Raw genomic sequence first — 21,454 nt, 5'->3', positions numbered from 1 at the left:
CCCTGGGTCCTGTGAGACCCCAGCTCCACCCATTTCCATAGCACATGCAGGGAGTGGTGAGGGTAGGCCCTGAAGCTGCTCAGGCAGAGCTGGACGCCACACTGCCCTGCTGTCACATAGCCAGGACTGGCGGAGAGGGCTGAGGGAGTAGTTCAGTTGCAGACAAGGCCCTCAGAGCTCTCAGCTGGTGAACCTGCACTCTGGCCGAGGAGATTCTGAGCCACATTCCTGTCAAAGGCCTCCTCTCTTCCAGGGGTCTGTGGGGAAAGGGCCAGAACCAGACCAGGTGCCCCCAAAGGGGAGGGTGGGGAGCAGGAGCAAGGAGGGGGGGGGAGCTGCAGCAGGCCACATCCCTCTGACATAAGATGCCCAAGGACCCCACCCCCATCCCCACCCCCCTCAGCCAGCCCAACCCCATCCCCACTCAAGGGGCTTTGAAAGAACCACTGAATTCACAGGTAACAGTGAAAAGACACAGTGTGTTTTGCCAACCCAGTGACATTGTGTGGCCCAAAGAAGCAGTCGGGGGAAAGGGAGACACACAGGGAGCAACAGGAGAATTAAGGAATGAGCTAGAACATCCCAAGCAGGGAGGGAGGTGAGAAGGACTGTGGGTGGCCAGCCTGTTGAACAGCTGATTCCCCCTGGGTGAGCAGAGTCTGATCACAGGGTGAAGTTGTTCTTCAGATGTCTCCAGGGAAGGCTGGAGGACAGCATTCCCATGGAAGAGGAGTGGGGGGGGGGGTCATAATGCTGAGATGTACCTACAACTGAGAAAAACCAGAGAATGGGGCCAGCCACTTGCCCCTCCCTGGACAAGATAAAGAAGTGCGTACAGAACTGTGTGTGCCAAAGGGGGCCTCTGCTAAGACACCACCTGGAGGCCCACCAAGCAAGGAGCTCTGGCCCTCAGAACCCTGACCCAGCCTCACTCCTTGCAGACCCCACAGGGAGATCCCAAAGCAACTGTTCAAAGGGAAGAGTAGAAGAGAAGGGAAGGAGGCATGGTGGCCCAGGGCTTGCTGGCATTAGACTTGTCTGGAAAAGCATCAGAATCGAACCACTGTCTTTTTTTCCCTTGTAATAAACAAGAAAGTCTGTATCTTAAAGTATTTTTTTGCTCTGCAGGTTTTGAGTTGATTGTTCTGGCATCAGTGTCCCAGAGCCAAACTTTGAGATCCTCTCTTTGTTGTATGCAAAGCTTGCATGTGCATATGTACCTCCATGCAAGTATTTCACATTCACACTATCTGGCATGTTACATGGCTCTTTACGATCTGAAGATTTGCAAACGTGACTTTTATGTTTTTCTTTATGCCCTTCCTTCTTATTTTATTTTGCTGTTGTTCTTTCTTTCTGAAAACCTTATTAGATAGATATTTTACCTCCTGGATTGAGCCTGTCTTTACTCTCCTATTTTAATCTTTCTGGATGCCTTTGACTTCTTGTTTCAGCTTTTGACTTGTCTCTTTCACCCATCATATCTTTTGTTTCATAAAAACTCTTTGTTGTTCTCTATTCTTCCTAGTAACCTGCACTTGGTTTACGGATATATTCTCTCAAACATTCTGCGAGCAACTTCTTTTTTAAAGTTCTTCTCCAGTCTCTAAATGATATCTGTTTCCTCTAGAGTCAGTTCTCCAATTTTGTTTTGCAACTTGGTGCAAATTTTTCATGGTGTAAGTTAAAAAAAAAAGAGAGAGAGAGAGAGAGGGACCAGCATGGCTCATTTTATAAAGTATCTGACTCTTGATTTTGTCTCAGGTCATGGTCTCGTGGTTTTTGAGTTCAAGCCCTTCATTGGGCTCTGTGCTGACAGCTCAGAGGCTGGAGCCTGCTTCGGATTCTCTGTTTCCCTCTCTCTCTCTCTGCCCGTCCTCTGCTCATCTCTCTTGCTCTCAAAACATAAATAAACATGAAAAAAAAGAGAAAAAAAGAAAGTCTGGCCATCTTTAGCTATGCTTTCACATTTTGAAACAAAGGATGAGGTCACTTACTATAGAAGTTGTGTTGGTTTCTCTCCCTGTGGAACAATTCCATTCCCCATTAGAGCTCTCCCCTGGACAAAAGGGCTGGCAGACCATCTCCAAGTCATCTGGCTTAGCTTGCAGGGTGCTAGCAGCCCCTCAAAATGAAGAGGCACCAACACCAAGTAGGAGACGTACTCTGTGCTCAGTAGGATCTGAAGACACATTCTGTGTTCCCAGCTGAGTCCCACTGTGGTGCCCATCTGTGTGGCAAAGGGGGCAAGGGCGGTGCCACAGAGATGTTTTGTTGACAGACACTGATTTGGGCTCTGATCAGGGTTACTCAGGAAGTCTCCCTAGTTGTGCAAATATGGGCAAGTGGTCAGAGAGAGAAGCTAAAGGTTATAAGAGTGGAGGAAGATGCAGGGAAGTTCAGCATAATAATTCATGGAAGGGAGTGGTGGACATAATGAGCATGTATATTATAGAAATAAACTAGGTAACTAGAATGATCAACCAAAAACAAATGGAAAATGACTATCTGTAGAAAATGGGGATGGGGTAAACCGGGCCCACTCCTCTGAATATGTATTTTATGCAGTTTTTTTTAAAGCTTTTTCTTTTGAAATGTGATACGCATCCATAAAAATGCACAAGTCATAGGATACAACAAGTGAACCATCACAAAGGGATCTCACCCATGTAGCCACCTCCCCAGTTCAGAAATACAACTGTATCAGCACAGCAGAAACCCCTTCTTGCTGCCTCCAACCACGACACCCTCTCTCCTCCTCCCTCTCCTGACTTTTAATGCCACAGATTAGCTTTGCCCACTTCCAAACTTGAAATAAGCAGGAACCATCAGTATATATTCTTCTCTGCCTGGCATCTTTCACTGTTCAATGCGTGAGATTCATCCACGGTGTGTAGAAATAGCTGCAGTTCTCCGGCTGTATGAATAGATCACATTTCCTTTATCCACTCTCCAGCTTAGGGACTTAAGTTTCTCTCTGTTTAGGAGTTACTAGAAGTAAGGCTGTTAGGAACACTCCTGCACAATCTTGCACATGTGTCTGCATGTGGTAGAGGCGTGTCTAAGAGACTAGCGATCCTGTAGGCACATGTCTGGCTTTCACAGACACTGCCAGACAGTTTCCCAAAGTACTGGTATGAATTTTATATTCCTATCAGTAGAGAGTGAGAATGACATCCCCATTGTCACCGAGATTTGGCATTTTCAGTATTTTTAAAATTTTAACCACTCGATTAGGTGTGTCCTGATATCTCACTGTGGTTTTAACTCATTTCCCTAATGTCAGTTAAGTTGAGCACCTTTTTCTATATTTACTGATCAATTTAGGTTTTTTACAAGCCTGATAAAATCTCTTGCACATTGTTCTATTGGGCTGTTTAATTATTATTTTTTATTTTTTTAATGTTTATTTTTGAGACAGAGTGTGAGTTGGGGAAGGGCAGAGAGAGAGGGAGACACAGAATCCAAAGCAGGCTCCAGGCTCTGAGCTGTCAGCACAGAGCCTGATGCGGGGCTTGAACTCATGGACCACAAGATCATGACCTGAGCCAAAGTCAGACGCTTAACTGACTGAGCCATCCAGGCACCCTGGGCTGTTTAATTATTACTATCAATTTGTCAGAGCTCATATATTTCAGATATAAGTTCTTTGTTAGATATATGTATTATGAATATTTTCCCCAATGGATTGACAGGGCCTTTAATGAACCAAAGTTTTTAATGGTAATGTTTAGTGTTATTTATCTTTTCCATTGCAGTTAGTGCTTTTCATCTTTTTTAAAGAAATCTTCTCTTACTCTGAGAAATATGGAGATAGTTTCCTCTATTATCTTCTACAGGTTTTATTATTTCACCTTTCATATCTAGATCTAAAACCTACTTAAGATTTAAGACATCCACAAATATGATATTTGTCTATAAAGTAGATGAACTTCAGTAGATGCATAAAAAGCATTTGACAGAATTCCACTGATCCACTTGTGATAAAAACTCTCAATACAGAGGTCATAGAAGGAACATACCTCAAAATTAATAAAACACATATATGACAAGCCCACAGCTAACATCATCCTCACCAGTGAAAAACTGAGATCTTTTCCTCTAAGATCAGGAACAAGACAAGGATGGCCACTCTCACCACTTTTAGTGAACACAGAATTACAAGTACTAGCAGAAAAGTTAGGCAAGAAAAATAAACAAAAGGCATCCAGATAGGAAGAAAGAAGTGAAACGGTCTCTATTTGCAGATGGTGTGATATTATACACAGAAAACTCTTAAGACTCCACCAAAAAAATGTTAAAGCTAATGAACAAATTGAGCAGAGTTGCAGGACACAAAATCAATATCCAAAAATCGATTGCATTTCTATACACTAGTGACGAACTATCAGAAAGAGAAATTAAGAAAACTATCCCATTCACAATTAAATTAAAAAGAATGAAATACTTAGAGATAAATTTAACCAAGGAAGTAAAATACCTGTACACTGAAAACTGTAAGACATAGATGAAAGAAATTGAAGATGATATAAATAAATGGAAAGATATTCTGTGTTCATGGATCAGGAGGGTTAATACTGTTAAAATGTCCATGCTCCCAAAAGCTATCTACAGTTTCAAAACAATCCCTACCAAAATTCCAATGGCATTTTTCACAGAAATAGAAAAAAACAATTCTACTTTTTAAAGACTTGTTTTAGAAGGAGAGAAAGCATGAGTAGGGGAGAGGGGCAGAGGGAGAAAGAGAGAGAGAATCCCAAGCAGGCTCCACACTGAGTGTGGAGCCCAACATGGGGCTTGATCCCACAAGTCTAGGATCATGACCTGAGCCAAAATCAAGAGTTGGATGATTAACTGACTAAGCTACCCAGGTGCTCCTACAAAAAAGCAATTCTAAAATTTGTATGGGAACCACAAAAGACCCCAAAGAGCCAAAGCAATCTTGGGAAAGAACAAAGCTAGAGGTATCACATTCCCTGATTCCAAACTATATTACAAATTATAGTAATAAAAACAGTATGGTATTGGCATAAAAACAAACATATAGATGAATGGAATAGAATAAAAGCCCAGAAATAAACACACAAATATATGGTCATTTAATTTACAGCAGAAAAGCCAAGACTATGCAGTAAGGAAAGACAGTCTCTTCAATAAATGGTGTTGGGAAAACTGGACAACCACATGAAAAAGGATGAAACTAGACTACTATCTTATAGCATATATAAAATCAACTGAAAGTGTGACAGATTTGAACATAAGGCCTGAAACCATAAAATTCCTAGAAGAAAACATAGGCAGTAAGCTTCCTGACACCTGTCTTAGTGATGATTTCTTCCTGGATTTGATGCCAAAAGCAAAAATAAACATGTGAGACTATATCAAGGTAAAAAAGCTTCTGCACAGCAAAGGAAGCCATCAACAAAATGAAAAAGGCAACCTACAAAATAGGAGAAAATATTTGCAAATCATCTGTCTGATAAGGGGTTAATATTCAAAATATATAAGGAAAACAAACAACTCAATAGCAAAAACAAACAAACAATCCAATTAAAAAATGGGCAGAGGACCTGAATAAACATGTTTCCCAAGAAGACATCCAGATGGCCAACAGGTACATGAAAAGATGCTCAACATCACTCATCATTAGGGAAATGCAAGTCAAAAACACAATAAGGTATCACTCCACACCTGTTCATCTGTTAGAATGGCTTGAATCAAAAAGACTAAGAGATAACAAGATTGGTGAAGATGTGGAGAAAAGGGAGCTTTCACACATTGTTGGTGGGAATATAAATTGGTGCAGCCATTATGTAAAATACTTTGTAGATTCCTCACAGAATTTAAACATAAAACTACCTTATGTTCCAGCAATTCTACTTCTGGTTATATATCTGAAGGAAATACAAACACTAACTCAAGAAGATATCTACACCCCCATGTTCACTGACCCATTAACAGTCCATCAATGGATGAACGGATAAAGAAGATGTGGTATATACATACAATGGAACATTATTCAGCCATAAAAAGGGAAATTCTGCCATTCACAACATGGATGGACCTGGAGGGCATTGAGATAGGTTAGTCAGAGAAACACAAATTCGCTGTTCTTTCACTTTTATGTGGAATCTTAAGGAAAAAAAAAAGCAAAACCTCATAGATACAGAGAACAGATTGGTAGTGGCCAGAGGCAGGGGCGGGGGGGGGGCGGTGGTTTGAATGAGTGAAGGAGGCACCTGGGTGGCTCAGTTGGTTAAGCATCCAACTCGTGATCTCGGCTCAGGTCATGATCTCACGGTTGTGGGATTAAGCCCTGCATTGGGCTTTGCTCTGACAGCATGGAGGCTTCTTGGGATTCTCTCCCTTTCTCTCTCTCCCTCTGCCCCTCACTCCTGCTCACATGCACACGCTCTCTCTCAAAAATAAATAAACTTTAAAAAATACCGATGCAAATTTTTTGCTAGAATGTTATCTGCTGTCATTTCCCCCTCCTCACCACAGTATACTTAGAGCTCATTTTTAAAAAAATGAGTAAAGGGGGTCAAAAGGTACAAACCTCTGGTTAGAAGATAAATAAGTTCTGGGGATCTAATGTGAAGCATGAACTATAGTTCATAATACTGTATTGTATATTTGAAAGTTGCTATAAGAACATATCTTAAAATCTCTTATCACAAGAAAAAATATTGTAACAATGTGTGATGATGATAACTAGACTATGGTGGTGATCATTTCACAATTTATACATGTATCCCATCATTATGTTGTATACTGGAAACTAATATAATGATATATGTCAATTATATCTCAATGAAACAAATTACATTTAAAAAGGAGGGCACTGGGGTGCCTGGGTGGCTCAGTCGGTTAAGCATCCAACTTCGGCTCAGGTCATGAACCCACAGTTCGTGAGTTCGAGCCCTGCGTCGGACTCTGTGCTGACAGCTCAGAGCCTGGAGCCTGCTGGATTCTCTCTCTCTCTCTCTCTCTCTCTCTCTCTCTCTCTGCCCCTCCCCTGATCACGCTCTCTCTCTCTCTCAAAAATTAATAAACTTAAAAAAAATGTTTAAAGGAAGGTATTAAGCTGTATTCCCCCCCCCCCAATTTGGATATTTGACTGACCTGACACCATTTGTTAAAAATATCATCTTTCCCCTCCGCTTCATGGGACCACCTTCACAATGAATCCAGCATCCATCCATCTGTAAGTTCAATCCTGGACTCTATTCTGCCACAGATACATTTGTCAACCCTCACATCAAAATACTCTTTAACGACTATACTTTTGTGAGCACTGAATACTTTGCCCATCTTCTTCAGTTGTTCTTGACTGCTCCTGGCCCATTGCATTTCTATGTGAACATTAGAATCAACCTGTCAATATCCTCAAAATATTCGGCTGGGTCTAAACTTGCTCTGGAGGGCACTTATGTTCTCTTGCAGGTCAGTATGGAGAAAACTGATCTCTTTATGATAGAGAGTCTGCCTATCTATTAGCATGGCACATCCCTTCATTGATTTAGTCTTTATAGCTTCTGTGCATGTGTTTTACAGTGTTCTGGTCCAGATCTTGGATGTATTTTATTAAACTTATTCCCAAGTGTTTGCTGTTTTTTATTTGTTATTTATTTTATAAGTGGTAACAGTTTTCGAATTTTCATTTTTTGCTGTTATATCAATTCAGTTGATTTATATATATATTGATATTATATCCAGAAAATTACTTAATAATGCTAATTATTTATTTGTAGATTCTTTTGGGTTTTCTATGTACACTAGCATATCATCTTCAAATGAGAGTTTGATTTCTTCCTTTCTGACCTTATATTTTTATTTTTCTGTTGCCTTACTTCACTGGCTGGGACTTCTACTACAATGTTGAATAGAAGTGGTGATAGCAAATATTCTGGACTGATTCTCAGGTCTAGAGGAAATCTTTTCAACATTTCACCATATGATGTTTGTTATAGCTTTTTTTCTGCTAAGTATCCTTTGTCACATTAAGAACATCTTCTTCCATTCCTATTTCAGTAAGACAATTGATCACAAATGGATATTGATTTTTGTCAAATACTTTTTCTGGACCAGTTGAGATGATTCTGTAAGTTTTTCTCCTTTATTCTATTAATGGGGCAAATTACCATGATTGATTTTCATACGTTAAACCATGTATTCCCAGAAGCAGCCCAAATTCATTGTCATATAGTGCTTTTTTTAAGTAGTACTGGATTTGGTTTGCTAATATTTCGTTTGGGATTTTGTATCTATATTCATGGGAGAAACTGGCCTATAATTTTGACGTCCATCTTAGATTTTGGTACTAATATTAGCAGGTCTCATAAAATTAGATGACAAGACTCATTTCATTCTGTGAGGGTCTGTTAGGATTGACATTATTCTTCCTTAACAATTAGGAAGAATTCTCTGGTGAAGCTATTGAGTCCTGGAGTTTACTTTGAGGGAAGGCTTTTAATCATAAATTCAGATATCTTTAGATGATATGAGACTATTCAAATTTTCCTTTTTTCCCTCAGATTTTATGTTTTGTCAAAGAATTTGTAAGTTTCATCTAAATTAACCAATTTATCAACACAATGATGTTCAAAATACCTCCTCATTATCTCATTATCTTTTTAAAGTAAGATTTGTAATGATGTCCCTTTTACATTCCTGATCTTAGTAAATGTGTATTTTCTTCTTTTCTTTTTTAAACTAGCATTGCCAGGGGCATCCCAATTCTAATCCATGTTTTTCAAACAACCAAATTTTGGTTTTGTTGATTTTTCTCTACTAGTGTTTTCCATTTCAACAATCCTGCTCTTACATTTATAATTTCCTTCCTTTCTATTTTTGTTGAGTTTAATTAGCTGTTCTTTTTCCAAATTTCTTGAGATAGATATTTCCATGATTGGATCCTTCATCCCTTTTTTCTAACGAATGTGTAAATAAGGTTATAAATATCAACTTAGTCATGTTAGCTACATCCACAACTTTTCATACATTGTATTATCAATATCATTTTGTTAAAAAATATAGTCTAATTTCTGCTGTTGCTTCTTTTTTGAACCACAGATTATTGATGAGCATATAGTGTTTAGTTTTAAAACGCTCATAATTTTTCGAGCTCTCTTTTCCAGTGTGGTCAGGGGACGTATTCTGTATGATTTCGATCTTCTGTATTTTGTTGAGATTTCCCTATGGCCCTGCATAGTCTGCTTTGGTATGTCTTTTTTTTTAATGGTTATTTATTTTTGAGAGAGAGAGAGAGAGAGAGAGAGAGAGCAGGAGAGGGGCAGAGAGAGAGGGAGACACAGAATCTGAAGCAAGCTCTAGGCTCTGAACTGTCAGCACAGAGCCTGACGCGGGGCTGGAACTCACAAACCATGAGATCATGACCTGGGCTGAAGTTGGACACTTAACCAAGTGAGCCACCCATGTGTCCCTGCTTTGGTATGGTTTTATGTTGCACTCATCAAGAGTGTGTATTCCTGTTGTTTGGTGTAGTATTCTAGAAATTACTCAGGTCAAGTTTCTTCATTCAAGTCTTCTGTATCCTTATCCCTGTTCTTACCTATTGTTCTATCATTTACTGAGAAGAAGATGTTAAAATCTTCAACTATAATTGTAGGCCTTGTCAATTTCTCCTTTTAGATCTGTCACTTTTATATAGTTTGAGTTTTTAAGTAAAATCTCTTAACTTCTAAAGGCGGAAAACTTATTCAAAATTGTTTTGTTTTAAAGGGGGGAAGCAAACAATTCTGGAACCCCACCTTGGATCCTGTCTGGTTTTTGTTTTTTTTTTAATTTTTTTCAACGTTTATTTATTTTTGGGACAGAGAGAGACAGAGCATGAACGGGGGAGGGGCAGAGAGAGAGGGAGACACAGAATCGGAAACAGGCTCCAGGCTCTGAGCCATCAGCCCAGAGCCTGACGCGGGGCTCGAACTCACGGACCGCGAGATCGTGACCTGGCTGAAGTCGGACGCTTAACCGACTGCGCCACCCAGGCGCCCAAGACCCTGTCTGGTCTTTGGACTGCCACCACAGGCTCTGCCCATTTCACCACCTCTGACTTTTGCTGTCCCATTGCGGGGATGCAGTTTCCTGGGGGGAAATGGCAGAGGCCAGGATGGTTTTCGATGAGCCTGAAGGTCACTAGCACTTATGCAGCCTCTCACTGGCTAAGGTGGTCTTGGCCTCTCCCCATCCTGACACACTTCCCAGCCTGGACCACAGCTGGCCCATGCCCAGCCTCCCTCCTTTCTGTGCCTTACACAGGCGAGGCTCACCTTGCATGCCCGAAGGCCCGAAGTCCTGCCTTGTGAGGAAGATGGCGTGATCGTGGTATTCATCGTGACCTGTGTCCGGCTTCTGCTGGAGGTAAGCCCAGCGGCAGACGTTCTCCAGGCTCTGAGAGGGGTTCCCAATCTCAATGAGGCTCATGGACTGCAGGGGGCGGGAGAGATGGAAATGAGGGCTTAGCGTCTGGTGGACCAGGTGGGAGCTGAGAAGGCTGTAGTGCTCACAGAAGCCCTCTGTTGGGGACCTGGTCCAGGTGGCACCGAGCCCAGCTCCCCTGGGGGCCCACCACCCACTTGGCTCCATTCTTCTGAGTGGAGGGAAGGTTCCCCGGTCACACACACCTGCAAGAGTTTTCACACAAAACCACTGCCTGGTTTTTAGGTGAGTTGTGGAGGCAAAGCTCTGAGGCCATCTGAGGCTTCACACATTCCATTCCGTCTATGCCATTTCTAGAGGTCCCTGTGGGCTTCTCAGGCACTTATTCTGTGGCAGCCCTGGGCAGGAGGCAAAGGCAATGTGGACCTCATGCTGAAGAGCTCACAGTGCTGGCAGGGTCCAGGGCAGGGGAGACAGAACTCCTGATATGGTGTGTAAGCCCAGAGCAGGGGAAGGGAACCCTATGCTTTCCCCGTTTGAAGGTATTACAGAAAACAACACAAATACAGTGGAGAAGAAAAACTGCAGCAGATCTACCAAAGGAGCCACACAAAGAGCAGGGGCATAGCAACCATTCCGTCAGGAACCACAGACAGGAAGCCACCGGGAGAACCATGCCCCATTTGGTATCATGGCGCACACCAGAGAGCCAAGGCTGGCTGAGGGACTGGCAACCTCGCAGCTCTCTCTGCACCGTGACATTGGCATTCACTCTCTAGTTCAGTCCTCACAACCACCCTGAGAGGCAGGAAGCTGAGGCTCAGAGAGGTCAAGTAACTTGCCTTAAGTCACACAGCTTGGAAGCCTAAGACCAAGGCCTATATTCAACCCTCTGCCCAAAACTGCCTCCCCAAACAAAATATACACATACTGTCCCCAAAGCAAGGCTCCTACATGCAACATGCTTCCCTTTTCTCTCTGCTACCCTCACAGCAGGAAGTGAGTGTGTAAGCTCCTCTCACCTTGAACTCCCACCACTGAACAGTTCTGTCCAAGCAGAGTCCTGAGCATGTACTTCTTCTTCTGTCTCTCTTTTTAATGTTTATTTTAATTTTTGAGAGAGAGATTGGGAGTAAGTGGTGGAGAGGCAGAGAGTGAGGGAGACAGAGGATCTGAAGCAGCCTCTGTGCTGACAGCAGACAGCCTGATGCAGGTTTCAAGCCCGCAAACTGTGAGATCATGACTTGAGACAAAGTTGGACTCTTAATCGACTGAGCCACTCAGACACCCCCCCCCCTTTTTATTTGAGAGAGAGAGGGCGAGCACACAAGTGGTCTGGAGGGGCAGAGAGAGAGAGAGAGAGAGAGAGAAAGAGAAATAGTCTTAAGCAGGCTCCATGCTGAGATTGGAGCCCGGTGTGGGGCTCAATCCCACAACCTTGGGATCATAACCTGAGCCAAAAATCAAGAGTCAGACGCTCAACCGACTGAGCCACCCAAGCTCCCCGCTTCTTCTCTTCAAGGATCCATCTGTCCGTAAAGCAGAGTTATGCATTCCTTAGTAGACATGTCTGAAGGTGGTCTGTTTCTTCCTGGTCACTGCAGGGTTCTCATGCATTATCCACGTCAATGACTTACAAGATGGCACACCAATTCCCAAGCCCCGAGCACAGAGCACCTGGGAGCTGAGTGTGCTCGTTATAACAAGACAAAATGAGTCCTGATGAAGTAGAGTCACAGACTGGAATGACAGGTCTGGTGACCAGGACCTGCTGGACACAGGCACAGAGATGGCCAGCCCAGAGGAAGGTGCAGCAGGGGGTGGGAGGGGGAGCCCACTCTGGCCAGTGAGCTGTGAGCAAAAGTGACCTGTGTCTCTTCCTGGTTGGAGTGTTCAATTGCCCACATGAGACCCTGTAGAGATCTCTCCTTGCTGTGTATGGTGGACAGGGTGATGGCATTCAGCGCACGGCTACCATTGGCAAGCAGAAATGCGTGCCCGGAGCCGCCACATTGGATTTCTCAGGGCCAATCTTTAAATCTGAATTTTATAAAGTAAGCCTAGCTCATAGTAAATGTTGACTCAAATTAACATAACAAATTATGTGGCCCAAACAAAACACATCCCCCAGGTCACCAGGTTGAGAGCCCTGGAGTAGAGGACCTCATGCAGACAGCCTCCTTCCAACACATCCTTCTCGGCTGGACCCGACACTGGCAAGCACCTCCTTCCTCCCAGAAATTCCTACAGTTCAGCCCAGGCTCCCAGCCCCTCTGGCAGCCAGAGTGATTTCGCTGCTGCGGCAGGATAATTTATTGAAATATTGATTTGCGTTTTGTTCTTGCCTTGTCTTTGCCCATTTCAAGAAGGCAGCCTGCCACCTGCGTTCTCCAGGCCCGTGGGGGTTTGTGCTGCAGGGTCTAGAGCAGGGGTTGTCTGGGATCCCCCCACCTCTCGGCTTTTGGGTTCTGAGGAGACTCCCCGAGGAGAGGGGCAGAGAGAAGGGCTGGGAAGGGCTGCACCAGGACAAAGTGGTCCTGGGGGAGGCGGATCTCAGAAAACAGGGGCTGTGTACTGGGCCCTGGGAGCCTGAAGCCCAGATGGGACTCAGAGATGGAGAAGGGCGACATCAGCATTTGGGCACCCAAGATGCAGACCTGCTTATACATCTTATTTCTCTGCCCACGTCCCAACTTTCTCAAGGTTCTGGCCCATTTAAGATGGGGACAAAAGAATCTAGGACTGGGATTCTCATCCATACTGGGTCCGGAGCATTCAGGAGGGTGTGGGTACCTAGGGGCCAGCCTGTGACCTGATACCGACCCGTGCACCATGGCAGGCAGAGGGCCTCTGGGTCACTGAGGAGGGAGGGGACATGGGAGAGGGACAATGTGGAACAGGAGCTGGTGCCATATCAGCAGAGTTAGAATCACGGGGTGGCAGGAGATGAGCAAGAGAGGTGTGGGGGCTGGCAGGTGGGGGAGGAGGAGGCTTCTGGCTTCAGTAGAAGTGGCAAGGAGGCCCACGGGGGAGGCTTGAGGAGAGGTCTGCGAGCTCGGGGTCCACGGTACCTGGGGACACAGTTAAGGGACTGTTTTCTCCTGTCCAGCCTGCTTGCTTGGTATGAGTTCGGCAGTTTGGCTTTGGGGAGCTCTCCCCCTTATCTGGGTGCAGCCCCTAGGGGATCAGTCCAAATGCTCTGCCCGCCCCTGACAAAGGCTGGCCCGGAATCTGAGTGAGGCCAGAGGAGCTCAAAAGGACTGGACATCAGCTGAAGCAGGTTTTCCTGGAGAAACCCTGGAAGCAAGTTCCCATGAGCACCTGCTCCCTGCACCCCCTAGGTTCAGCCTTTCCTCCACCTGCTCCTCCCACATGCTGAGGGACTCCTGACAGAGTTATCCAAATAGAGGGCCCAGGAGAGGTGTCTGGGCCAGCCCAGGTGGGTCACGTGGGCTCTGACGGTTCCTCCTGCGCAACGCAACCCCTGTCTCTGCCATCCAGCCACATCCACGCAGACCTCTGATGGGCCTCACTCTGGGAGGCATCACGGAACCGCCCTGTCTTTGCTGTAGACCACAGCCTATGAGCTGTGACCCTCCTCCCAGCGAAGAGAGGAAACAGCTATTTCTCCCATTTGTATCTCCTTCCAAAGTGCCAGAGAGAGGATGGGGGCGGGGGGGGGGGGGTTGCCTGTTTCCATTAAGAAAGATTCTCACACCTGCGTTCCAGCCAGCCCTCGAGGCACCTGTCTCTCGGCTGTCTACTCGTCTCTGCGCGGGTTTCTCTAGGAAAACCTGTTTGTACAACTCTCCCGTTCCCACCTGTGCTGCGATGGGGACCATGCGTGAGCCCTGCAAAGGGCTGATCGCAGCACCTCACAGATGTGACGGTCCTCCCCCGGAGGGAGCCGCGGGCATCAGCTGTACAGAGTGAATTGCAGCTGAGTGGTGGTCACGATGTTTGCACCGTGGAAGGGGCATTTCTGCACCCCCAGCCTGGGTGGTAGCTCCAGGTTTACAGGAATAGTCTAATTGAAGCTGTACAATTGCCCTAAGATATATTTTTTGGAGGTGGAACCACATCAGGGACAACAGAAGTAAACAGCTCCCAAGTCCTGCTACACAAGAGGTATCTGCGGGCCTGGAAGCCCCGCTGCAATCGGAAGTGTTCTATTCCCGGGCTGTGACGAGAGACGGGAAAGGAAGGGCGTAGCCCAGACGTGGCCACCAGGTGGCGCTGCTGTCACAAGAACGGTCTCTCGCGCGCTGGGCCGGCAGGCAGGGCCCCGCCCACCTCCTCCCAACCCTCTCAGGCTGGCGCTGCAGCTCTGAGCCCAGGCATGCACAGGGCAAGGGGGGATTTTGAAGGCCAGAGACAACCTCTGCGGTCCCACCCTTAATACGCCAATTAAGACCCGTTCAAAAATTCTGTTCCAATCATTGCTTTCTGACATTTCCATTGTTTGCCCTTGAATGAGCTGAATTATTTATGCTCTTCCCTCCTTCAGTCAAGAACACAGGAGGGAAACTGGACCAGTAGCCTGGAGACTGGTCTTCTAGGAATAACAGCGCCATGGGGTGGCTATACCAGTGCCGCCACATGTCAGAGAGCCCCACAGACCCCAAACTCGCCCAGCAGCTTACCAGGGCATGGGCAGGTGACAGGTGGAGCTCACCTGGGCAGCATGAGAGTCCTGGGGTAGGAGACCTGTTCATGTCTCATCTGCTTGTGTTCTTGAACAAGTTACCTCACTGCGCTGAGCTCCCCATCTGCAGAAGGGGTACAACCACAGTACAGAGCCAGGAGCACAGGGACTTCTGTCATTGCCACCCCTCACACCCATAAGGCAGCTGAGGTCTAGCACGGGTGAGTGATGCCCATGGACATCACAGTCAGAATTCCTTAGACCCTTCCTCTCCAACGCTGAAAGATTCCTATGCGTGCTCCCCACTTGGTCTTGACTTGGTCTTTCACGACAAGATACCTTATGTTCCTCTCTGATTGTCCCCAAGTCTCTGATTTCCATTTGCTTTTGATTTCCATCATCCGAGGAAATATTTAAAATGAGAACAGTTCAGTAGCTCTGGTGCCTTCTCAAAAAAATCAATTGAAAGCCAGTTGCTATGCAACCCTCAAGTGTTGCCGATGTTCTGCTCCCTGGCTGATGGCATATTGTATAAAATAAGATAATCTCTTTTCTTCTGTCTTCCTTCCTTTTTTTTTTTTTAAGAAATGGAGGAAAAAAAACGTTGTTTTAGGAAAAACTTGAGATAACTTAGAAGCTTCTCATAAGCTGGAAGACAAACAACATGGCACGCATGTAAGTGCTACTGATTTTATCCCCTCTGGAGCCTGGTGGGGACCCCGAGACAGGCTCTGGGGAGCTGGTCTATTTCCATCACGATTTGGAATGAATAACAGGATCTGAATGCCTGGGCCACTTTCTGCCCCAAGTCTGGCTCTTGGCCTCATAGCTGCCCCTGCCAAGAGAACCCCCAGATCTTGGGGGACACAGCTCAGTCCCTTCTCCTCAGGAGTCCCGGCTACAGTCATCTTGGTTTCATGATGCTTAAATCCTTCTGGGCATGGGGGATCCCCTCCTTGATAGGGACACATGAGTTCCTTAAAGAGCAGCTCATCAGAGTTCATCTTCACTGTGAGCCAAGCCCCATCTCCAGACCCTCAATCTAGAAGCCTGTCCAGTCTCTCCCTGGACAACCATTCCCTCTGACACGAATGTTGGGCCTCTTGTTCCTCAGACCCCAGCTGCGCAGTCAGTTGCCTGGCCACTCCATCTGGGGCCACCCCCAGTTCTATTTCCTTCAAGATGCTCCCCACTCTGAAACAACCTTGTTTACTTGTCACTTCACGGGGAGTTCACGCTCCAGCTCCATTCGTGTGACCTGCTCTTCCTGTTCCTAAGACGACACCCCCGGGCCACCCCCGGCTGCCCCCTGCTGTCCCCTGCCAGCAGAGACCTGCAAACAGGGCCCTGCTCCTGGTGGTTGTGCAAAGTGGGATCTGTGACTAGCGGACACACACTGTTAACCGTCCACAGTGAGACGAGTGCCAAAAAGGGAAACCTGTCCAGCAATTTGATGATGTGGTTTTATGGGAACGGAATTTAGTAAAAAAAAGTCTGGGCTGGTATTTTTGTATATCTTGGTTTTGTCACATTTTCCTTTTCTAAGAATTCCTTTTAAACATATTTTCCAGGACTACTGGTCAGCGATGGGCCCTCGGGGCTGAGTGTTCTGTGTGTCCGGCTCAGCGACCTCAGCCCTAAACCTGCTCTTCACAGATGGTCACTTTCCTGTGTTGTCGGGTCGCTCCAGGTCAGCGGGACGTTGCTCCTTAGTCCTGAGGCTGACGATTGTGCTCTCTTAAATCAACCAGAGCCCACAGCTAAGTACGCTGCACCAAACCTCTGTGCCCAGGGTGGCACACCCTGTTCCAGCAATGCTGGACCAACAGGTGGGGTCTGCACTCAGTCCCTTCATGTCAGGGTATCTGGACAGCACCAGTGGTGCCCTCCTGACTCTCCTGAACCCCTGCCTGCACTTCTGCCATGTGTCCTCCCTCAGGAGATCGAAAGCCACACCCTGGAAGCCCTCACACTCCAGCAACCTGCCCCAGGAGGACCGAGCATCAGTCAGGCCCTGTAACTTTCTGGAATCCCCCAGGACACACTGGCCATGACAGGCAATAGCCCTTTCCAGAGACCTCCACCACAGCCTCATGGGCCCCACCTGGGCTCCCAGGGGACAGGCAGGGCAGGGCAGAAGGTGGGCAGGGCATGGGTAAGCTTTGCTACAGGAGACATGTCAGCCCAGCTGGATCCCCAGGGGCAGCAGAGGAGCAGGGAGTATGCTGTCCCTCTCGGCCATGCTGGGGGTACCGGGGATGGGCAATCCCCCACAGCCTGCGATGACCTCTATCCTGACTCCTCTGATGTCACTGGCAGAGGTGTGAGGCTGGGCTGCTGAGCCCTTGGCTGGGTCCCAGTAGGTGCTCTCTGGGTTTAGCTCTGAAAGCGTGCTTCCTGCTCCAGATTCTCCCTTCCAATTCCTAAACTCCTTCTCAGCAGGAAGTCACGGGAGCTGGGGTCCCCCTGTGCCCCTCCTGGTTGCCACTGTCCGAGTACTGGTCTCACTGAAGCTGCCCTAGTGCCCAGGTGAGCTCCAGCCACGCACCTTGCTGGTCATGACCTCCAGGCAGCCCCGTGGCCCACCCACTTCCCCATACGTCCCTGGGAAGATCCAGACAATGCTCTCCACTCTGCCTCTGGGAGACTTGGGGTGAGGGGTGTAACCACATGGCCCTGGCCTTGAGGGAGGTGCCTGTACTCCTGGGGGATTTGGCCTCACCTGCAGGTAAGGTGGCAGCCTGCATTCTAGCCCAGATGGTTTGCTCAGAGGTCCCTAACCAGGAGACTGGAAGAGCCCCTGGGCCCAACCACAGGAAAGGTAAGACAGTGACCCTGAGGGCAGAAGAACCCCTCCCCTCCCCAACTGTCTCCGAGCCTCCACAGAGTTGAGGTGCCAAGTGAAAGCAGAAAATCCCTTCAATGTCCTCCTTCAAAGCAGGAATAAAATGTTGGACATGACAGAGCCCTGTTGCATGCCACTGGAGACTCTACTCAGGTGGATTCAGTTAAACGGGATTATTTGGATTCTGCCATTTTTAAGTGCTTTTTAAAAAATGTAAACTATTTTTTCATAATTAAAAATGCACTATTTTGTGTAGAAAAGAAACATGCTTATCATGATAAATTATGAAAGTTCAGTAAAATACAAAGAGGAAAATAAAAATCCATGGCCTACTGCCCAGAGAGAAATATTAGTCACCTTTGATGTATTCTTTCCAGTCCCTTCTGTACATATATTTGTACACAAAATTAAGATCATACTATAAGTTGGGGCACACAGGTGCTCAGTTGGTTAAGCATCTGACTCTTGATTTCGGCTCAGGTCATGATCTTACAGTTCATGAGATCGAGCCCCACATAGGGCTCTGCACTGACATCTCGGAGCCTGTTTGGGATTCTCTCTCTCTCTCTCTCCCTGCCCCTCTCCCCTGCTCTCTCTCTCTCAAAATAAATAGAAAACTTTAAAAAAAAACTTAGGGGGTGCCTGGGTGGCTCAGTAGGTTGGGCGTCTGACTTCAGCTCAGGTCATGATCTCACGGTTCATGAGTTCGAGCCCCACATTGGGCTCTGTGCTGACAGCTCAGAGCCTGGAGCCTGCTTCAGATTCTGTGACTCTCTCTCTGCCCCTCCCACACTCGCACTCTGTCTGTCTCTGTCTCTCAAAAATAAATAAACATAAAAAAAAATTTTTAACTTAAAAAAACCCCATACGATAAGTTATATTCTGTTTTCCAAAAGCAAATAAAGTTAACTGTATGCTGTAACAATTCCCCAGTGCTTTGAAAGTGGGATTTATGGGGCACCTGGGGGGCTCAGTCGGTTAAGTGTCTGACTTCAGCTCAGGTCATGATCTCACGGTTGGTGAGTTCGAGTCCTGCTTTGGGCTGTGCTGACAACTCAGAGCCTGGAGCCTGCTTCGGATTCTGTGTCTCCCTCTCTGTCTTCCCCTCCCCTGGGCACACTCTGTCTCTCTCTCTAAAATAAATAAACATTAAAAAAATAAAAAAAAATAAAGTGGGATTTATTAGCAGCCTAATATTCTACCACACAGACGTATTACAGTTTATTTAATTGGACCCCTGTTAGTAGACAGTTGAGATTTTTCCCAGTTGTTTACACTTAGAAATAAGGCCATGGCCTTTGTCTTTTTCCTAAAACTTTGTCCGCAATTCTGATAACTGCTTTGGGATAGAGTCACAGAAATGAACAAGGCGGGTGGGCAGCAAACAGGAAGAACCTTCTTAAGGGCAGTGGTGAGTACTGTCACATTTCCTTCTAGAAATGTGTACCCATTTATACTCATACCAGAAAAGGGTAATGCTCTACCCATCCAAGCCAGCAGTTAAATCCCTCTTTCTAATCTGAGCACAGGCGATCCTTTAAAAATGTTAAATTGCAGGGTGACTGAGTGGGTTAGTCAGTTGGCGTCTGACTCTTGGTTTCAGCTCAGGTCATGATCTCACAGTTCATGGGGTTGAGCCCCGAATCAGGCTCTGGGCTGGCAGCGTGGAGCCTGCTTGGGATCCTCTCTTTCTCCCTCTCTCTCTGCCCCTCCCCTGCTCGTGTTCTCTCTATTTCCCTCTCTCAAAATAAATAAACTGAAAAAAAATAAAAATGGCAAATTGTATTCTTTATTTGATTAATAGTACAGTTAAAATTTTTCCTTCTTTTTTTTTTTTTTGCCCATTTGTATTTTTCTTCTGTAAACTGTTTATACCCACTGCCAATTCTGTTTCTCCTATGGTTTGTAAGAGCTCTTCATATATTAGGGTATCACTGCCATATTGCCAGTGTTTTTCATGCTTGTGCTTTGTCTTGTAATTGTTTCTGGACAGAAGTTTTATATTTTAAGTGTTCAAATATATCTACCTTCCCCTTTACAATTCCTTCTATTGTACTTACGCTTAAGGAGCCCCCTTGACAACCAATATTTTCTTCTTGATTTTTGTGGTTTAAATAGTTGAATGTTTTATTGGCTTGTTATTTATCATATGTTATTTTTAATTTACTATACATGAAATTTATATTTTTCACATATTTATTTATAACACTTAATAGCCATTTCATTTATATTTATCACATGTTAAGTTAAATATATGAAGTGTTTTCAGAGCTCCATAGTTTATTCAATTGATCTGTTAATGCTTACGCAAATACAGTATGATTTTAATTATTTTCACTTTATAAGATGTTTGAAGTAAATCTCTCTTTATTTGCTTAGCTTTTGAGGCTTTCCCATTCAGTCTTTTTTTTTTTTTTAATGTTTATTTATTTTGAGAGAGAGGGACAGAGGGAGAGTACCCGCACGAGCAGGGGAGGGGCAGAGAGAGGGAGGGAGAGAGAGAATCCCAAGCAGGTTCCACACTCTCAGTGCAGAGCCTATTGTGGGGCTCAATCCCACGAACCATGAGATCATGACCTGAACTGACATCAAGTAGGATGCTCAACTGACTGAACCACCCAGGTGCCTCTCCCAGCCAGTCTTGACTGGCTTATAAGGCTTCCAGATGAATCTTAGAATCATTTCACCAAGTTTCCAACTATTAATTTAGGAAAAATCAGTATCTCTACGATACCCAGTCTTCCTGTAGGAACAACATATGTCTCCGCCTTTATTTTTATTTTCTTCTTATCGTTAACAGTGTGCAAATTTCAGGGCACCTGGGTGGCTCAGTCGGTTAAGCCTCCGACTTTGGCTCAGGTCATGATCTCACAGTTGGTGGATCTGAACCCAGCACAGGGCTCTGCACTGACAGTGCAGAGCCTGCTTGGGATTCTCTCTGTCTCCCCCTCTCTCTGCCCCTCCCCTGTTTGTGCTCACTCTCTTTCTCTTTCTATCAAATGAACTTTAAAAACAAAACCATGTGCGATTTACTTACTGTAGGTCCTGTATCTATCTTGTTAGGACTGGGCCAGATATTTTATATTTTTGCTTACTTTTGTAAATGGAACTTTTCTTTCCCTATTACACCTACTACTAGGGTATTGTGGGTTTGTGCAAAAATTAGCGATCTTTATAGAATTATCTTACAGTTGGCCATGTCACTAAACTTCTTTAATTAACTCTAAAAGCTTTACAATGGATCCTCTGGGTTTTCCAGGCACATAATCATCAGCAACCAATTAAAATTTCATCTGTTCTTTTCCAATATTGGTTCCATGTCCTAAGACATTATCTAGAATTTCCAGAACCTCCGTAACAAAGCCACCTTCTGGTCACCACGCTTACTGTAACTGCCTCAATGAGGGCAGCATTTCCCAAAGTGAGTTCTGTAGAAGGTTGACTACGTGAGGAAAAGGGTTCCACTGAGAAACAGGTTTGAGAAGCTATGTGTAGTGATCCACTTCTTGAGATTCACCGTGCACATTTCTGTCGTAAAGTCTCTGACAGAGTCTTTGACAAGC

At 45.5% G+C, this 21,454-nt stretch overlaps 1 protein-coding gene across 1 annotated transcript in view; it reads right to left on the bottom strand.

Moving 5' to 3' along the window:
• ADAMTS2 (ADAM metallopeptidase with thrombospondin type 1 motif 2) overlaps positions 1 to 21,454 on the bottom strand; it is a 245,145-nt gene that overhangs the window by 51,495 nt on the left and 172,196 nt on the right. The window contains exon 6 of the mRNA XM_023254116.2: positions 10,293 to 10,449. Coding sequence (XP_023109884.2) covers positions 10,293 to 10,449 — 157 coding nt within the window. The remainder of the gene's footprint in view (positions 1 to 10,292; positions 10,450 to 21,454) is intronic.

This window comes from Felis catus, chromosome A1 (genome assembly GCF_018350175.1).
Source record: "Felis catus isolate Fca126 chromosome A1, F.catus_Fca126_mat1.0, whole genome shotgun sequence".
NCBI lineage: Eukaryota > Metazoa > Chordata > Mammalia > Carnivora > Felidae > Felis > Felis catus.
The sequence above is the reverse complement of the archived record's forward strand: the minus strand, read 5'-3'. Positions and strand labels throughout refer to the sequence as shown.